Genomic DNA, 19,194 nt, shown 5'->3' with positions numbered 1-19,194 from the left:
AAGAATACACTGACACCCGAGGGCACCTGGGTGGCTCAGTCCATTGAGCGTTGGACTTTGGCTCGGGTCATGATCTCACAGTTCATGAGTTTGAGCCCCACATTGGGCTTGCTGCTGTCAGCACAGAGCCTGCTTCGGATCCTCTGTCCCCCTCTCTCTGTCTGTCCCTCCACCACCCACATTCTCTTTCTCTCTCAAAAATAAAAATAAATATTAAAAAAAAAGAATACACTGATATACATAGCTGATGTCGTGACATCCCACAGTTCAAACCCGTATTGGGATTATGTGAATATAAACTTAAGGCTATAGGAGCCTCCCTTGTGGTCTGATGTTACAAGAATAGAGAAGACTGGGAAAACACTGTGTTGGAATCATCTGTTTCAGACAAGAACACAAATATAGTTTTATTTATTTAAGGCTAATTTTCAGGACTTTACATATAGAGATGTTTCATCTCTCTCTTTTTTTTTTTTCCTAAGCACAGGAAATATCTTCTCTCAGTGGTCCCTAACAAAGTAGAAATATCACAAGGCATGGAAATTGCTTTGACTGTTGACCTGCCGGAATCTGGCAGGGTTTATCATATAGAAAATGCCCAAATGTAATTGATAGATTATAAACATTCTTCCTATGTAGGGTACTAGTATCTCTGAATATGAACGGGAATTGAGAAGTAGGGTAGCTATTGCCTGAGATTTGGCATTGTAACTAATTACATTATTTTCAAACATGATCTTTTTTGAGAATGTCCATGGTACTTAGTGTCTGCATTATGTAACCTAACAACCAAGTATATATTAATGATGTGAGTAGTTTTCCAAATGTTGTGAATGTCTGTGTTTTTTATCCCTGAGAAGCAAAACTTGATTTCTGACTCTTCTGTGTCTCTCCGAACACCTATTTTATGCTAATCAGAGAGTAGGTGCTTATTAAAACCTGTTGACTTTGCTCAGGTAGTTTATACAGGCTGTTTGGTTATTTAAAACATTTTAGGATTAGAGTAGGAAGATATGGGTACAAAAGAAGGCTCTCAAAATTACTAGCTGTGACCATTAGCAAATTGCCTTTACTTATTTTTAAGTTACTTAGCCTCTTTGAATCATTTGTAAAAATATGGATAGGGATTTTTTTTTTCTTGATGATGGAAGATCAAATGTAATTATTTGATAAACTGCTCTGTGAAATGGAAATTACAAATACAACCGTTGATTATCATTTAAGATGTGGGTACTCATTATGGCATCTTCTTTGATTCTTTCTTCTCTTGCCTAAAGGCTGAAAGTAGGTAGACAGTGCAACCAAGAGCCTAGAGCAGGAGTTAGGGAAAGTTAAGACAGATACAGACATGCCCATTTATAAGCTGCGCTGTTTGTACGAAGAAAGAGCTGGGTGTTGGCCACTAAGAAGTTCCCTGGTGGGGTGTAGGCACTCTAAGAGTGTACCACAGTGTCAGCCCCGTAGAAAGATAGCTGGACTAGTTCCTTATCTCACCTCCCTATCATTACCTTTCACTCTCTTTAGGACAGTGGTGCACAAGGGACTCTACAACATACGTAGATGTGGAACGAATTAAAGGAAGTGTAGGGATGGCCTGCACAGTGGTTTATCTTTTTCATCAGGGGCAGAGTCTCTCTGTTGCAGAGGGACGAGGTGGAACCTCTACTCCGACCGCTACTGCAAAGCCTCGCCCGGGAAGGAGGCCGGTGAGCACTGCCGAGGTGCAGCCCTTGCTCTGCCTTGTTTGAATTTCAGTAAGCTGCCCCAGACAGGAAACGTGCCGACATAGTCGCCTGCCATGGCTGGATTCTCTGCGTGAGAGAGCGAGCGAGCGCGAGCGAGTGCCAGTGAGCTGTGGTCACTCCGTGCGAAGGCCAGAGAGACATGTGGAGGGTGCCTGCAGAGGGCCTCAGGAAATGAGGGTGAATACGTCTCTTGGAAGCTGTGAACACTAATGCCTAAGAAAAGGAAACAGAAGACAGAAAAAGAATAGTTTAAGGGATGCTATCGTTTTCTATCGGTGAAGGTTCCTGGTCTTGAGGAGGTTCCGGAAAGTTCATTTCCGTTTCCTCCTCCTCTTCTTGGACTGGAATGATTTCAATGTCTTCTTCATTCTTTGGTTGGGAAGATACTTCAGTCAGCTCGACCGCTTCTTCTGTTATCTCAACTAGCTGTTCTTTTTTTTCTTCGGCAGCTAGCAGGACAACTACATCCTGGAATACAAAATTAAACAAGCGTTTCTAGACCTTTACTTTTGGCGCATTTGTCAGCAGTGTCTGTGAATGTCTATCAAAGACCTCCTGTTTTCTGTGCCGTTTATGCTTTTTCCTATATGCCTTCAGATACCAGGACTGATTTCCCACGTGCCCAGATCCTCACCAAATCACCCATCAAAGCTCATCTGCAGGATCAGCAGATATTTGCCACTTTGCCTGGAATGATCACACAGTATTTTGGGAAAGAACGCTGCAGTAATGGGCGAATTTAGATTCGAGTTTTGATTTGCCTTTTATTGCCTATAACCTTGGGAAGGTAATTTTCTCTCTAGTCCTGTTTTTCTCATCTGCCAAATGAAGGACTTGTGACAGTCTCTCGGTTGTATCGTGAATCTAACATTCTGTGGTTCTGAAGCAGTTGATGCAGCTCTGTCACGGGGATATTCGTATCTCCCAATTGTGGAGCCTCTTTGACCCATAGTTTTGGAAGTGGGATCTGATGAAAGGGTGGCGGTGGGGCGGGGTGGGGAGGGGAATGCTGGGAAATGAAGTGGACGAACCAGTGCTTTCATCAGCCTGTCTGGCTTCCGCACGTTACATGTGGGATCACGGAATCAAGATGGACGCCTGGAGCGGGGCAGAGCTGAAGGCTCGTGAGCACACGTACTGCAGGGCTGTATCCTCTGTCTAACCTTTAGACTGGCTTCAAATTTCAAGACACTTTTTCCTCATTATTGGTATTCTCTGCTTTCCAGAAATCTGCCAAGACCATTTTTCATGGAGCTCCTAGTCTCAAAGTTACGTCAGATTACATTCTCCAGAAATGAGTTTTTGTAGACGTGGTTTCCTAGAGGGGCTTAGTGGACAGGATGGCTACTACTCACAGCTTTAGGTTTGGAGCACAGTTTTTTCCATTCATTCTCAACAATGCCAGCTGTCACAAGTTTCTGGAATAAGGTAAAGACCACCATCACGGCAAAAATGCTCTGAGGAACGACAGAAAAAGTGAAGGCAAGAATGTGGTAACAGCTTAAAGAATATGGTTGGTACTCAGTAAATGACTCTTGGCTACAATTAAATGATTAAAGGATTAGTTCTGTAGAAGATGGGTTCTTTAGAAGATGAATTCCATAGGTGAGTAATGACCAACTGTAAACACTACTAGTTATCTTCATAACCCCGACCCTTAGCACAGCTGCCTTCACAGACGGTTAATGCATGTTGCTGATAGGAAATAAGGTAGCAGCAATTAGTTGAAGAATCAATTCTATGTAGGAAAAATTAATCAGTGACTCCCAAATTAAGTTGTATCCAGCTTTAGGTGTTATGGTATCACAACCAAGGAAACCTGTCTATACTCGGGAGATGCATTTTTCCCCTTCAGAGTCTCCACTAAAAACTCACTGAGGCAAAAGGTGTTCATAAAACTTAGGTGCTTCTTCAATGTTCACCTTAATCGTGCTAATAAATGTTAACCGATACTAATATAAAAATGTTAAACAAACACGTAGCACCTTCTGTGTACCAGTTCTAAATGTTTTTGTATATGTTAACTTACTGCTCAAAACAGCCCTGTGAGGTAAGTACTGGTACTTTCCCCGTTTTACAGTTGAAGAAACTGAGGCAGAATGTGGTTAAAATTCTTGCCCCAAAGCCAGACAGGCAGTAAGTAGCAGATGTCGCCAGTCTGGATCCAGAGTTGGCACTCGTAATAAAAATGCCAGACTTCTTTCCTGAGAAGAAATCCAGTCTCACACTTACCAAGAAAACAGATCGTATGCTGTCACAATATTTTATAGACAGAGAGTTTTTCTCAGAGGGCTTACTCTCTGGTTGACAGGTGTGGATGTCAATATATGGCTTGGGACTTTTAAGAAGATTCAGATTCTCCATTTTAAAAAAATGGGAAATTGCAATATTAAATATGTCCATGATCAAAAGAATCATTCCAGAAATAGCAGCAAAGAGGCTCAGTGAGTTCATTATCATTTTCCCTTTGACCTGAAATGGAGACATAAAGACATGTTAATGGGGTTTGATTTCATTTGGAGAATACAAGGTAGGAAGGAATTCCAGATCCCATTCCTCCCATTCATAAAGGCACTGCACCCAAATCATCCTAAGCCACACTTCTCTCAGTGGTTTTTAATGTCCTTGTCACCGTAAAATGAAAACCTTCATCTCTCATTCCTGTTCCTTCCTCAGTCTTCCTCATCTCATTTTACCCTGTCACATCCAATCAGTTTATCAAGAGAAAATTTTAGGAATACTCCTAAATTCTTCTATTTTGCATCCTTGCAGTTCCTTTCACTGCCCCTTCCACCACGCTGGTGGCATTTGGTAAATACTGGCTAAGTGAAGATAAATAGTCTTCAGCTTATATATGTCTGCATTAGAAGGTAGAGGGAAGAAAGGGAAGGAGGTTCTTGCATCACCATGAAGTGGGTGTAGGGAGGGAAAGCGCAGATAAAGCCCTCTGGGTCTCTACCATCAAGTGGAAACTAACAGTAGCAAGAACACCACCACCTACTCCCTATTGACATGGGTTGCAATCAGCCTCAGTCTACCACCTTCCAAAACATAATTAGGGCCGATGCCTCGGGGTAGCACCGGTGAAGGGTGTCGGAATGAGTTCTGCCTGCAGGGATGATAGAAGGTCAAACCAGGAAAATATAAGTGACAGGTACCATAATAGTATGGGATTATTGATGGTTATTTTAAGACCTATATAGTTCATCCCTGGCTGTAGGACCTACAGATTGCAAGTCAGTAGGACTTGCTGTATCTGGAGAATAAAAACAACTTGATCTTCCTAAATATTTTTTTTTTTCTTCAAAAACTGAGTTTAGCAGACCACCTCTTGAGAGGAGCCATTTCAATCCACTCCATCTGTCACTGGCTTTGGAAGTGCCACAAGTCAGTAATAGCTTATTAGTAAGTATAAAAAACTTGGGGGAGGAAACTTGCTGGTAAGCTCATGACCTGGGTGTAAGTGTGTTGGGAGGGTTATAGGACAAGACCCTCTGTAGCTCCTTATATAGCCTCTTGCGTGTATGTTACTCCATTACATACTCATGACCATATGGTAGCACCATTTTATAGAGGTACGGAGGGGCAAACTGACTTGCTCAAAGTTAACGAGGATTGAGTTAATCACGGTATTGATTAGAGTTTTCCTAAACGGTGGTCTGAGAGAAAGTACACGGCTTTCAAAGAGACCCGTTAGTCTCACACATTTAACATTCATAAGACCATAAGCATGTGGCTGTTCTTTGGTCTGCCTTTAATTCTGTTTCCGCGGACGTAATTCAGGTAGGCCTCATTTCCAAGTTTTTCATGAATAAAATCACAACAGCTTTCTAGAGAATCTTTTGCCTTTTGGGGTTGAGAGAGAACTCAGTGCTACTGTGATTCCAAAGGTGTGTGAGGGTTTTTGTTTTCAACTGAGAAAGTAGGCATTTCTCGGATGCGTGGGGAAGGACATACGATTACTTGCCAAACTTTTCCTGGGGTTTTTCTCCGCTGCTACCAGGAGTGATCCAGAAATGATATACTGTGAAAAGAGAGGTGGTGGGTGGGGAAGGTATGGGATAGATGGGAGAGGAGGCAGACAGGGAGGGAGGCAGAGAGGGAGATGGCTTTTAACATGGAGAACTGGTTGTTAAAAAGCTATCCACATTTCCAACCACTTTCACCAAACTGTCCAGCCATTTTTGCAGTATTCATTCATTTTTCAGCAGTCATAGTTCTCCTTTTTGCATGCTCAGCTATATTCAGCTGATGCCTTTTATGCAACTAACTGGGGAGCTGCGACCAGGAATATAGTAAGACCAGAGGCAGAACACAAGTTTTTGTGCCAACGAATACTAACACTGTGAATTTAAAAGCTTTATTTTTAGTTTCTCTCTTTTCTAAGTTTGTGGAATTTCTCTTTGGAGTTCACAGTGATTTCACTGATTGTGATGCCAGGGAAGAATGAATCAAGGTGGCCTGAGTGCCACGTGCACACGCCATTAAAACGTTTGCTGCTACAGGAATTGATGGTGATCATTTCCCATCTTCCTTGTTCAAGCTATGAAATGGAGGGGACGCTTGCTTTCATCCATCTCTCTTTGTTTTGAAAATCTCAGTCCTGGGCGTATCTTTCTGGTAGTAACTGTGAAAGTCTAATGGGGATATAAACATGACTCCTCTGTACCACACCCAGACACGGCTAGAAAACATGTACACGAAACAGTCATGAGGATTGCTCATGACAGATTGCTGCTCTGCTGGTCAGCCAGAGGAGATTCATTTGCGATGGGACTGGTTTCACCACCTGAGATAGTAGCTAAAGAGAATTGTAGGAAGAAGGAATAGGTGGGAGGAAATGGGATGCGCCTGCTCCTTCCTGCTTCTGGAAACACCCCGCCGCACAGTCCAAATGTTTAGTGCCCTTCTCACCCCTCTCCACATTGACTTTGGAGAGTCCTGCTTTGAGCGGTCTTCCTTCCCTGTGTAGATCCATGCAGGGCACCTCTTTCTGAATGTACATGAAGTGTGACCACTGACTCAGGGAGATTCATACTCGGTTCCATCAACCTCTCCTTCCGCTAAATTACTGTCACCTCATAACCTATTTCCCAGCCACATACTTGCCTCATCACAGAAATAATCTAGCATGCTATTGTGGAGCTTTTAAACCTTTTTGTCTGCATCACTGCCCAAAGGGCTGTTAGTTGTTACTCACCATAATACCTCCCCAGAGAGGGTACCACACAGTCATACAGATGGGTGCATAGACCTCCATGTGGATCATCAGGAGGCCACCTAGGGCCATGTGGAAGAGCCCGTTCATAATCTGGACAGCCTGGAGAGAGAATTAGGGGTCTGATGAGGAACTCAAGTCATCATCAAGTTAGAAAGCAAAGGCTGGAAGCCCTGATTCCGGACCCGGGGCTGTGTAAAACGCCTAAAGGAAGTGGGGAAGGTGCCAAGATCTTTGTCTTGTTGCGATCCGCTTTCCTCACCACCTGGGGCATTTCCAAGGCAGATATGTCTGGGATGCTGGTGACAAACTGGGATGGGAGACCCCTAAATATGCAGACCGCAAAATCAAAAGGAGACATAAGATCACCGTGACAACTTCTCTGTGCATCCCTGATTTGGCACGCTGTGTCCGACATAAAGGATACCTCACGTTGGATTGCATCCTGTACCTGGCCTATAGCCTCTGCTTGTCTAGGCCAGAGAGTCTCGCCGATATGGAACGGAGCACAGTTGACTTACCCCCAGTGGCTTAGATTCCTTCATGAAGAAGTTTTGTGTAGGGCCCACCACCGAAGGCATCTTTTTGGGAATTATTTTTTGAACAGGATTCATGGCAGTCGGACCTTTCATAGCATCTGCTGGGAGAGTTCCACTCATTGAATTTCTCGGTGTCGCCATTTCACCCTCAGAACTCCTAAAAATAAGTAATAAAACGGGGGAGAGAGAGAATAGGATTTTCAGCGGTCTTTTGTCTCATGCATTGGCATACTTTTCCCTTTATTCTCTCCTTGAGTGTCATTGAGGATAGACATGGACTTTTCCCAGTGGCTTTGGGTCTGAGGCAAAGCCTACTACTATGTTCTAGCATCTCAGGCAAGGACATAGGGCCCCTGGAAATCCTGCCGGTATTCTTGACAACAATGTTTGAGGCATACTTTATCATGGAAGAGAACACCATGCTCATGTGTCCACATGTCCTGTTTGTTTCTCATCCCTGAATGCTTTTCTTACGCTCTCATATTGGACAGTGTATTTTGTATTGACTTTTCCTTGTCCTTTTGCTTCTCTGCCTTTGTCCATTGTGATGGGCCAGAGGCATCATGAGAGATAAGTGTCTGACTTTGGCTCAGGTCATGATCTCGCGGTTCATGAGTTCGAGCCCCTCTCTGCCCCTCCCCCACTCGTGCTCTGTCTCTGTCTCTCTCTCTTTAACATTAAATTTAACATAACATTAAATTTAAAACATTTTAAAACATTAAATTTAACATAATGTTTCTTTAACATTAAAAATGTTAGAGAGAGGGGCGCCTGGGTGGCTCAGTCGGTTGAGCGTCCGACTTCAGCTCAGGTCACGATCTCGCGGTCCGTGAGTTCGAGCCCCGCGTCAGGCTCTGGGCTGATGGCTCAGAGCCTGGAGCCTGCTTCCGATTCTGTGTCTCCCTCTCTCTCTGCCCCTCCCCCGTTCATGCTCTGTCTGTCTCTGTCTCAAAATAAATAAATGTTAAAATTAAAAAAAAAAATGTTAGAGAGAGAGGGAGAGTCAGATGAGGACCGTCCTTAGTCAGCAGAGGCCGATTCTAGTCTTCCTTTACCACCAACTCTGCAACCTTGAGTAATCACTTTAAGGAGGTTCTCAGAGGTTGTATGTAAGACTGGCCTCCTGACACGGGTTGCCTAGGTTTAAATCAAATTCTATTTGCGGTGAAACTACAGGAAAATTCTTTAAACTCTGGGCCTTATGCTTTTCAGCTGTAAGATGGGAATAATAATTCTTGTCTTATGGTATAGGGTTTCTGTAAGACTCAAATGGACTGATGAGCTGTGTGTGGCTGGTGTCTTCATTTAGGTATATCTCAAATGTCAGCCTCTCAGAAAAGCCTTCCCCAAATCCTCAGTCCACAGCGCAGTCTTTTTCACAGCACCCGTTTTATTTGTGTACGTGGCCCATATCACTGCAGGGAATTACCTTGATTATCTGCTTGCTTGTTTACGGTCAGTCTCTTCCCACTAGAATATAAATTCCTTCAAAGCAGAGACTTTATCTGTCTTGTTCAGTATCTAAATGGTACCTGGATTGAATAGTTTCTTAATATTACTGAGGAAATAAATGTATGTAAAGCACCCATGTCTGAATAATTATTGCCTGTTTTTGTTGCTATTCTTGTTTTTACTATCATTACCTCAGTAGGCATTAGTTTCTATATTTTTCCCCATTGGAAAAATGAGAACAACGTCCCTGTCACAGACATGTTGTGAGAAAGAAGTTCAGACGTGAAAATGCCTCCTACATGGGGAGAAAGGAGCAAGTGCTGTTTGTTCTTAGAACTCATGCTTTATTCATTTCTGAAGTTAGATGGTGATTGTTACTGAGACCCTTTCCAGCTCTCATGTTTTAAGACTGCCCAGTTTCTTCATCTTGTGCTTCGTCTTGGAATTTATGTTTGCGTCAGCTACTTACGTGAATTCTATCGGGTCTTTCCTGGGCCCTGGAACTCTCCTTAGAGATGCACCTTTGGTCTCGTCCTTGTTGGCTGTCAGTCACATAAGGAGCCTTGGAGACAAAGACTGTCTGTCCAGCTTGCTTATCGTACTGAAGTCACACCAAGCCCGGCACTGTGGTATAGGACAGGTCCTTGGGAGTCACCCAGGCCTTACGTTTGCACCCAGTGTGTGGTTACAAAGAGATTTCGCATCCTCAGTTCATTGAAGCCTCACAGAGTAGACAAGGGATGAACTGTTGCTTTCATTTTGTAGAAAAGGTGGCAAGGGCACAGAATAGTTAGTCCCTTGTTCCCAGTTACATGACTACTGGAGATCGAAAGTGAGGGCTTGGACCTCTCCAACGAGGCATCTATGGCTGCTTTGTCCCCCGTGCAGGCCAAGGGTTCAGCCTTTCACTTATGAACCTCTCCCTACTTCAGGTGGATGTGCCATTTGGATGACTACTATAAAGCAATTGAAAACAGACTCCCTGTCAGGAGGACAGAGGAGACTTCGGCTGGGTGCTCTGCACTTGATTTCACCCCACCTGCCGATTACCAGATGTCATGCAGTCTTGGAGGTCTCGGTGCTTTGCACCACAAACCACACCCAACAAGATGACTGACAAAAAGGAGTGTACCAAGGTAGGCCTCTAAGGAGCCTCCAGATTGATTCTGGCCAGCAGGCAGAACTTTGGGAGCTGGTCAGAAGCTCAGAAACCATTGTGGCCATTTGATAAATGAGGAAACTGTGGCCCAGGGATGGGCCGTGCCTCGTCACAGACCTTGCACCTGGTGACAGAGCCGACCAGAAGGCAGTCACCACGGCTCTGAGGCCGGTGCTCTCTCTGCGGCCCCACAGCCAGACCATGTCGTGTAGTTGTTTATGGAGCATCCTCTATGTGCCGGGGTTACCGCACATCTAGTTCCAGGTCGCCCAACACCTGTCTTACCCAGAAGGCATCTTGTCTTTTTTTGCAGGTGTGGAAATGCAGGTTCAGAGGGGTTGGTTCGTTTCCCCATTTGTAGGAAGGGAATGGGCTGGGAGTCACCACATTCCTCTCCAGGGGGCTCATTTTAGAGAGGACAACTTAAAGAGCAAAGGTCATCAATTACCTGGACAGAAGGAAATGATGGAACTAGTGTGGTTTGAATTTCTCCTTATTTTTCAGCTGCCTGAGGCTGTGTCACTGTTACTGGTGAGATAAACCTCTTAACGTAAGCAAGTTCTGCTGCGGCTGTATCTGTAATGGCTAATGGCAGTAATGACCACTGGGGGGAAATATTTTATTTCACTGGTAAAAATGTGCCTGGGTGGCTCAGTCGGTTAAGCGTCTGACTTCAGCTCAGGTCGTCATCTCACAGTTCGTGAGTTCAAGCCCCTCATCGGGTTCTCTGCCGTCAGTGTGGAGCCTGCTGCGGAACCTCTGTCTTTCCCCCCTTTGCTCTCTGCCCTTCTCCCATTTGTACTCTCTGTCTCTCCCAAAATAAATAAATAAACTTAAAAAAGTGATGTCTCATTATGGCAACTGTACTCCTCTGAAGGCTTCAACACATATTACTGTAAAATAGTTTATAAACACAAACATACCCATCATTTTGTATGGAAATAAGCCTTCTAAAATATGTACATATTTCAATGCCAGGGCATTGTCGACCAGGAACTGAAAATTTTCATTGTATGGGAATATGTAAAATTAGCCCACATACTCCCAAGGATATTGTAGATTCCTGCAGCTTTGCCCTGTGGTTGTTTCTTAATTGTTCACGGTGATTTAAAACGGTGCCCGGCACACAGCTCTGCTCAAAGCCCGGTTCGTACATCCGCAGGGGTGACTGAGCACATTGGCCAAAATGTGGTAACAGCAGGATTTTGTGCTCACTAAACTATATCACCCTCAGGGCTCGGTTTGTCTGACACTGCCTCACTCTATTACAGCGACTTCTGCAAATCTCTTCTGGTTTTTCAAAGGCACCACTGTTTCTGGGTGCATCCACTGCAGGACAGTCTCACAGCCTGTATGGGTTTGGGTTTGAATAATGACTGTTTAGGTCCAGTAATTACATCACTTAATGAGAAGTTCAAAGCTGCCTAGCTTTCGTTACCTCCACTTCCTCCCCTGCCACTCAAAATAGTTCTGTGTTTCTGCCCTTTCTGGTCCTGTGCGCTGAGCTCTGAGGAGGAATGTTCTTGCTTCCATTCCCTCTGCCTGGGCTCCTCACCCCCTCTCCAGCCCCCCTCCTTCCTCCAGGATGGCAGCCCCTCAGGGCAAGCAGGTCTTGTGTCTTCAGTCCGTGTGCACTCGCGTGCCACAGAAAGTGCTAGTCCCAGCTCTGGGGCCTGCCACGTCTGTAACCTCGCAGTACTCAAAGTACTCAAAGTACTGTCTGAGAACGTGGGAGAATTTGCAATTTATAATATAGTAAACTCCAGAGGATAACTGTGTCTTTTGTAGGACTGAGATGTACCGCAGCGTCCCCATTCCCAAAGCCCCTTCCTTTCATCCAGCAGCCACTGCCCAGGCCCCCCTCTGTCATCCCCGGGTCTTCAGAGCCCTTCCACTCTGTCCCTCCACTTCTTCCCCACCCGTCCCCTCTGGGGGCCTCGCAGCAGGTGGGCAGAGCCGCTGGGCTGAGGCCGCTTTGTGCAAGGACTGCCCTGCAGAGTCAGCGGCCTTTCCTCAGGCGTGAGCACTCAGATGGCTTTATTTCTGTCCCCCTGGCACCCAGGTTCCAAGAGCTGGAGCCGCGGTTCTCTCCAGCCCCTTCACCTCCACACCCAGTCAGGGCCCAGGTCCTGCTGCTTCTTCCTCTGTAAGGTGTCTTCTCTTGCATGCGGACCATTTTCTACCTCCAGTGTCACCCCCTGAGTTTCTCATTTCCTCCGCTGGTTGAGCACAAAAATCGTACTCTTCTGCCTTCAGTCTTGCTCTCGTCTAATCCATCCTCCACAGGGGCGGCTAGAGCAGGCCCGAATCACTGCTTTAAGTCCTGCTCGACCTGAGCTTCAGCTCTTTGTCTAGTCTGTCTTGGCCTCCTGGGAAAACCTGCGCCTGGCCCCCCCACCCAATGGCCTTCACGGAGCATCTCGGCGTCCCATTCGGAAGCCACACCGCACTGCTCCCTGCTGGACCGCCGGTCTGGAGGTATCTTCCTCTCTCTTCCCTCTCCGCTTTGAAATGCTCCCCTCCTGCCCCCTTCGCGGTCTCCCCATTAGACATTCACATCCTTGAATGTGAAGGCACGAACTCCTTCAAAGGCCCCAGCTCTCTGTATCCCTTACTTGTCCTCAGCTGTTTTCTCCTCTAACTGGGGGTATGTTCCCCACGGGCTGTCCTGCTAGGGTTACGTGGAGAACCTGCTTTCCATGTACTACGAGCTCGATAGATGTTAAACCGAACGACTTCCTCAGCGAAGATTCCCACGTGAGCGCAGGATGTTGGACCAAAAGGTGGTCATTTCACCTCACCTGATGATCAGTGACATCAGGCCATTTTGTGGAAAACAGGGAAAGGCGGTCACATTATATACTGGTTCAGGAAACAATTATGACATGGCTAAAGCTCATCTTTGTTGCCCTTCATTAGATCTTCCTCATCTGCAGTGCCCACTCTCACTGCAGGCTTCTGTGATGGATTTGAGGCAGGATCTGACGCTCCGTTTCATGTCCCCCCCCTCCCCACCGTCCTCCAGTCCCCTCCAGAACATGTTAGCCTGCGAGGTTTAACAACATTTGGGGTATTCACATTTAGCAGCATATCTTTGGAGACCAAATCATTCAAAGCAAGAGAAATGGAAATATTTTCATTATAACCACGGCTGATTATTTTCTTCTTCAGTGCCAGGTGGTTCTAAGAGCCTTAGGATTTTAGCTCATTTAATCTTATGTAAAGCAGCGAGTGTTAACCGTCACCCCAATCTTGTGGGTGAGTAAAACCAGGGATGTAGAGGTTTGGTGACTTGCCTGTATCTATCAGAGGCCCCAGGCCTGACCTGTGTCACTCACCTCCTGTGTATGTGGGACACCAGCAGTGGAAGTGAACCACTGTAGATACCTTATAGGCGGTGGAGCTCCGGTTGGAGCCCAGCAGATTGTTAACCACGCTCTCGTCTACATGCTACAGTCTGCTGCTTTTGTTCGGGACACCCAGTTCACTGGCCAGCGTCTTTCTTGAGGGAGGGAGTGGTTCAGAAAGCGGGTGGGCAGCAAAGCCTGGTACCCCTCCTCAACTTGTGACACTGTCAGAAAACCCAACCGGGGAACGAGAAACTCGAGTCTCCAAAACCATCCTATGCTTTACCCGTCACTCCCTTTTAGTCTTTTTTTTTTTTTTTAAGTTTTTATTTATTTTGAGACAAAGAGAGTGTGCAGGAGGGGCAGAGAGAGAGAGAACCCCGAGCAGGCTCCACACCGCCAGCGCAGAGTCCAACGTGGGGCTGGAGCCCACAAACCGTGAGCTCATGACCGAAGCCGAAATCAAGAGTTAGACGTTTAACCGACGGAGCCCCCCGGACGCCCCCTTTTTAGTCGCTTAAACAAAGCAAACTGGTTGCTTACCTGAGTGTCTGAGGCCTTAGGTCGCAAGGCTGACTCGGATGCTGGCTGCCGAGTTCACTTCCACTGCTGGTGTCCCACGTACACAGGAGGTGAGTGACATAGGGCAGGCCTGGGGCCTCTGATAGATACCAGGTGACAGGAAATCAGTGGCTTCTGCTACCTTGGCCTTTGCCCCAATCACTTTGGTTTAATGCACACATGCCAGAGCCAAAGGATATACAAAAAAGTTTCTGCCTTACCACGAGGTTTCACTTCTCGAAAAGGATCCCAGGGGACTGCCTGGCGTACTTTACGCTCCCCTAATTAGAAGAACTTTGCAGCCCCCACCCTGTAAGCAGGTGTGGACGGTGGGTCCCCAAGGGCACGAAGGGCTCTAGAAACTCTCTACAGATGGGCTGCTAGGACTTTTACCTTTTTACTTCACTTTTAGGAGTGAGTGGGTGGGAAGAAGTCATCCAAGCAGAGAGATTCAGGAATCAGTAAGCCCGGTTGCTCGGGAGTATTGCAGGTATCCCTCTGCAACTGTTGTCCACGTTTGCCCGCACTTAGGGTCCTCGTGGGACCACGTATGTCTCGTGTGGGATTTACTAGAAATGGCCTAAAAAATATACTTTGGTATTGTAGAGCACAGACCCAGAAGCTTGAGGCAAGAGTTGCGTGTTTGGGGATACAAACTCAAGTAGCACTTTTACCTACAGACTCACTTTTCCCACCATCTTTCTGGTTCTCTTGCGTCGCCTCTCTCTTCAGTCTGGCCTGGAGCTGTGCTAGGGGTAGATCAAGTGAGGGATGGAAGAAGCCGGTGGCCAGGAAAGTGTGAACATTTGGGAAAGGAATTTTTGCCCAAAGGTTTCGTACCCCTTGCCTCCACCTATACAACCCCTATGTTCATGTTGTTGGATTTTTTTTTTTATTGCTTTTTAGTTTCCTTGTGCATCGCTTTATCTTATTAGGGAGTCAGGGCTGTAACTAAGCAATTGTTTGCCTTCATCTAGTGCTGAAAGAAGGCCGCACTCCTGCCAAATCTGAGTTAATTCCTATCTTCCCTCCATCTCTCCCTCCCTCTGTCCCTCTCTCTGTTCTCCTCCCTCTCCTCCTCCCTCCCTCCTCTCTTCTCTATTTCTCCTTCTCACTCTCTATTCTTTAAGATGGTTCGGACTGGAGGGTCATAAGCAATGGGCGGTAATCGTTCTGGAGTGGCTGGTCTGGGTGCAACATAAAAACAAACGACACCTCCCCACCACTGAAGCAGGTCGTCAGTGGAACGGGCTACCATTTGAATAGAGGACTTGCTGTCATCAGTGTCCACACGTGAAGGCACGCAGTCACCTCCCATAAATTTCGTAGAAGGGAAGTGGGACCATAAGCTGCACCATCCATCTCAGATTCTGGTTGTGGGTCTGAGGATCCGCTGAACTGCTTGAACGGTCGGTGCCGGGGATGATCATTAACGTGACATCGGAGTTGTGGATGATGGGGAGGCGTGAGGCTGGAGTCCAGGACGGTGGGTGGTCACTGGAGCGCACCTTCGTTTCAGTGAGCATGGAAACAGGGTCCGGGCTTGCTCACGTATGGCGTCGGTGAGGCTTGGACTGGGTTTGCACAACCTGAATTCCACATCCTTTTCTCGTGTCGGCCCTGTTCTGCCCACGTCTGGCTTAGAGTGTTTGCTACCCTGTTCTTGGTGGCCAGTGAGATCAGTTAGGCGGCTCTATGATAAATAAACTTGAATTTGAAGTTTGAATACATTTGAATTTGAATAAACTTGAATTTGATTCTGCATAAACAAACAAACTTTCACTTTACCTTTGCTGGTTTGGATTGATTGACCTTTCAGTGCTTGAGTGTGTGACATCCCCACCACAGTTTGGATTTGTCGGTAGCACTTGCTCTATAATTTTTTTTCTCTCTGTAATGTTTGAGGATATTGGGTCTGCCACCCATTTAAAATCTCTCCCCCTCTGAATTCAACCTCCTGTCATTACCTAGTGGCTTTCTTGCTTCCTGATGATGGTCTCTCTCTTAAAGTCTACACACAAGTTTATTAACTAAACTTCAATTTAGTTCAGTTTGCCTTCCTTTTATCCCCCCACCTCCTAACACTCCTACTTTTTTTTTTTTTTTTTTTTTTAATCCTTGGGACATTTTGCCTCTCCTATGAAAACTACATTCTACAGCACAATGATATCTGTCCTTGCCTCACTCAGTCAGCCTTACTACACGTCCCTTGAAAGCAGGGCCAGTTTTTCTGATTGTTGAGAGATTGTGGTTCTGTTTTGGTTCTTTCTCCCCCTCCAGATGATTATCACAACGCTCTCTCCAGTATCAGGAGGTAATATTATGGTGTGTTCCCCAAGACAAGGTGCTGCTCAGCAAGGCATCGGGGACCCCGAATTATCTGGTGTTGGAGGGTTTCGGTTTCAGAGAATTGGTAAGGGAGAAGCAGGGTTCCTGAGAGGTGAAACTAAAGATCTTACTGCAAATAGATCTTGGTTATGACTTGGAAAATGTCACTGTTGTGTTTGTAAATCACTGATACCAAAGGAAAACGTAAATTCAAGTGCGTAAGAGCTTTGGAGTTTGTGAGGTCTTCCTTCTGATCCGAGAAACTACTTTATATTTTTAACAGGCAAAAATACTACTAGTTGAGCACCTACTTATATGCCAAGCACTGTCCGTATAACACCTGTGGTATTGATTCCGTTTTAGGATTGTGGAGACGAACATTCAGGAAATGAGGGAAACTGGCCCCGAGTCACATAAGTGATGAAATGTGACGTTGAGAAAGCAAGAAACCCTCAATTACAAATTTGAAAGAAATCCTGCCGTTTATGACGCGATTTTTAAGTTCTAGGCTCTGGTTAAATTAGTTCACATTTCATTTAAAGCTCACGGCAACCCCATTAGGTAGGTATTACTGTTGCATTTTAGTCTAGGAATTCAAGCTCACAAAGGTTAAGTAAGTTGTTCAAGTCCTTAAGCTTTAAATGGCAAAACTAACACTGAGACCTGGATCTGACTTAAAAGCCCTTACCATTAGGCGATGGTGTTCCCACCCTTAAATAGGTCTCATATATCCACACATCTCAGCCGTACTCGGCTGCCATGTAGTTTTCATCAGAATGTGACTCCACTGGAAATAGATATTTTAAGTAAATAAAATGACTATTTTTCATCAGAATCTTGCTCCCCCGTCTCCTACCGTCACACATGTATGCATAGGCCTTTCTCCTTCCAGCTTATGGCAGAAACGAAAACCTGATAGTGTATTTCTTTGCACATGCTAAACGTTTTCTGTGCCAAAAGCAGCATAGGATGATGAGATTTGGAGTTTGGCGTCTTGATTCAAATCCTGGTTCTAAATCCTACTCCCTTTTGTAGTCTCAGAAAACTCAACCGCTTTGAGCTTCGGTTCGCATGCCTAAGGGGCAGGCTCCACATAGCTCCCTCAGAGGGCTGTCCTGACAGGTGGAAAGACAGAGGGAAGATCCCCAGTACTTGGCGGATCGTGTCAGCGGAAGGAAATGCAGTGTAAGGCGGCCGTCTCTGCATGCAGCCTGGGAATCTCCCGGCGTCCTTGAGGCTCTTTCAGGGGGTCTGTGACCTCAAGATCGCTTTCATAATAATACTGAGACCTTAGTTCCCCTTTCCACGAGTTTAGAGCGGTCTCTCCACAGGCCACAGAACATGAGCCATCACATCAGACGGGCTGCGAAAGCAGTTACCAGAATCCAGTTGCCTTCCATTAAGCTAGAGAGAAGCTCTGCACTGGAACCACCTGGAAATCTTTACAAAATTATTGATGCCCAGCTCTCACCACATTCTTATTTGATTGCCATGGGGTGGGGTGGTGCATTAGGGGGGGGGCGTTTATAAAAGTTGCTGGGGTGATTTGAATGTGCAGTAAAGTTAAATGGGCATTTGATTCTCAATGGGTATAAAGTTTTTGTTATTCAAGATGAGTAAGTTCTAGAGATCTGTGCAACAGAGTACTTAGTTACTAATACAGAATTGTACACTTTAAAATATGTGAAGAGAATAGACCTCACATTAAGTGTTCTTGCCAAAAAACAAACAAAAAACCCTCAAAAAAGCACAGGAACATTTTTAGAGGTGATGGATATGCTGAGTACCTTGGGTATGGGGATGGCATCAGGGAATACGTATACATGAAATGTGTGCATTTTTTTGGTATATAAACTATACCTTTAAAAAATAAAAATAATGTTAAGTAACCTAAAAAAAAAAAGGATTTGTAAAACTATGTAACAGCACCACTTTCCACACTAATTTTCTTTTTCCTTTTGGAAAAAATGTCATGTTAATAAAATGTTGTGTTAATAAAATGTTACTCGTATTATGTGTGATGGGTCTTGAATAATTGTTTTGAGTGTAAAGGGGTTCTGAGACCAAGAGTTTAAGGGACGTTGGTACGTGGGTGTAGGGATCAAAACCCTGGACTCTGGAGCCAGGCCGCCTGTTGCTGTCATGGCTCTGACATTGTGGGCTTTGTCACCGGGGGCACTTTACTTACCCTCTCTTGACTTCAGCTCCCTGGCCCATGAAATGAATATAACAGTAACATTCACCTCTTAGACTTTTTGTGAGGTTCAATGAGTAACACACCTAAAACAGCACAGTGCCCGGACCTCTCTAGTGGCTTTTACCGATATATACCTTCATTGTTAACTGTTCTGGTTATTATGAGTGGCTAACATTAATGATCTTGCAGTATCATTGTAAAATGTGTGGGTCGAGCCATTCTTCCAGACCACCTCATTTTTCCATACAACCATGGAGAAGGAGCCGTTAGGTAGAGTCTCTTGGACAGATCGGCGGGAGACGTCACAGACCTGCTCACCCCACACCGTGGGCTTTGGCTCATTTCTCAATTTGTACAGTGGCGATGCTGTGTTGCTCAGTGGATGCATGAATAACAGGAGGCGACAGCAAGGTGACCATGTGATTGAGGGAGAGGAGGACCTGGCAAGGATGTGTTTTATTAGCCAGAATGTTCCCAGAGCCCACCCTCTGAAGTCACTCCCCTTTTGCTTCAGACAGTTGCCAGCCTTAAGGTTCTATGTTCCTGCTGGCTTTTTCTCCCACACGGAACTCACCTCTTTAGGAGGTGAGGAGGAACTCACCTAAAGATTGTAACACATCTTTATTCCCACAGTACGCTTCAGCACCA

General features: G+C 45.5%; 1 protein-coding gene across 1 annotated transcript; it reads right to left on the bottom strand.

The window, feature by feature from the left end:
- Nucleotides 1-381: 381 nt before the first annotated feature.
- Nucleotides 382-14,115, bottom strand: MS4A1 (membrane spanning 4-domains A1). The gene is made up of 7 exons (XM_047070963.1): nucleotides 14,004-14,115; nucleotides 7,485-7,659; nucleotides 6,946-7,065; nucleotides 5,713-5,769; nucleotides 3,978-4,217; nucleotides 3,101-3,202; nucleotides 382-2,213 (listed from the first exon to the last, which is right to left on the bottom strand). Exons 2-7 carry the CDS (start codon nucleotides 7,641-7,643, stop codon nucleotides 1,995-1,997), a joined length of 897 nt encoding a protein of 298 aa, XP_046926919.1. The 5' UTR covers nucleotides 7,644-7,659; nucleotides 14,004-14,115; the 3' UTR covers nucleotides 382-1,994.
- Nucleotides 14,116-19,194: the final 5,079 nt, after the last annotated feature.

Source organism: Lynx rufus, unplaced genomic scaffold (genome assembly GCF_022079265.1).
Source record: "Lynx rufus isolate CCGP_SWC_20201006 ecotype Redwood Valley unplaced genomic scaffold, mLynRuf1.p SCAF_9, whole genome shotgun sequence".
Classification (NCBI taxonomy): domain Eukaryota; kingdom Metazoa; phylum Chordata; class Mammalia; order Carnivora; family Felidae; genus Lynx; species Lynx rufus.
Note: the sequence above shows the minus strand (reverse complement) of the source record. Positions and strands in the feature narration are given on the sequence as shown.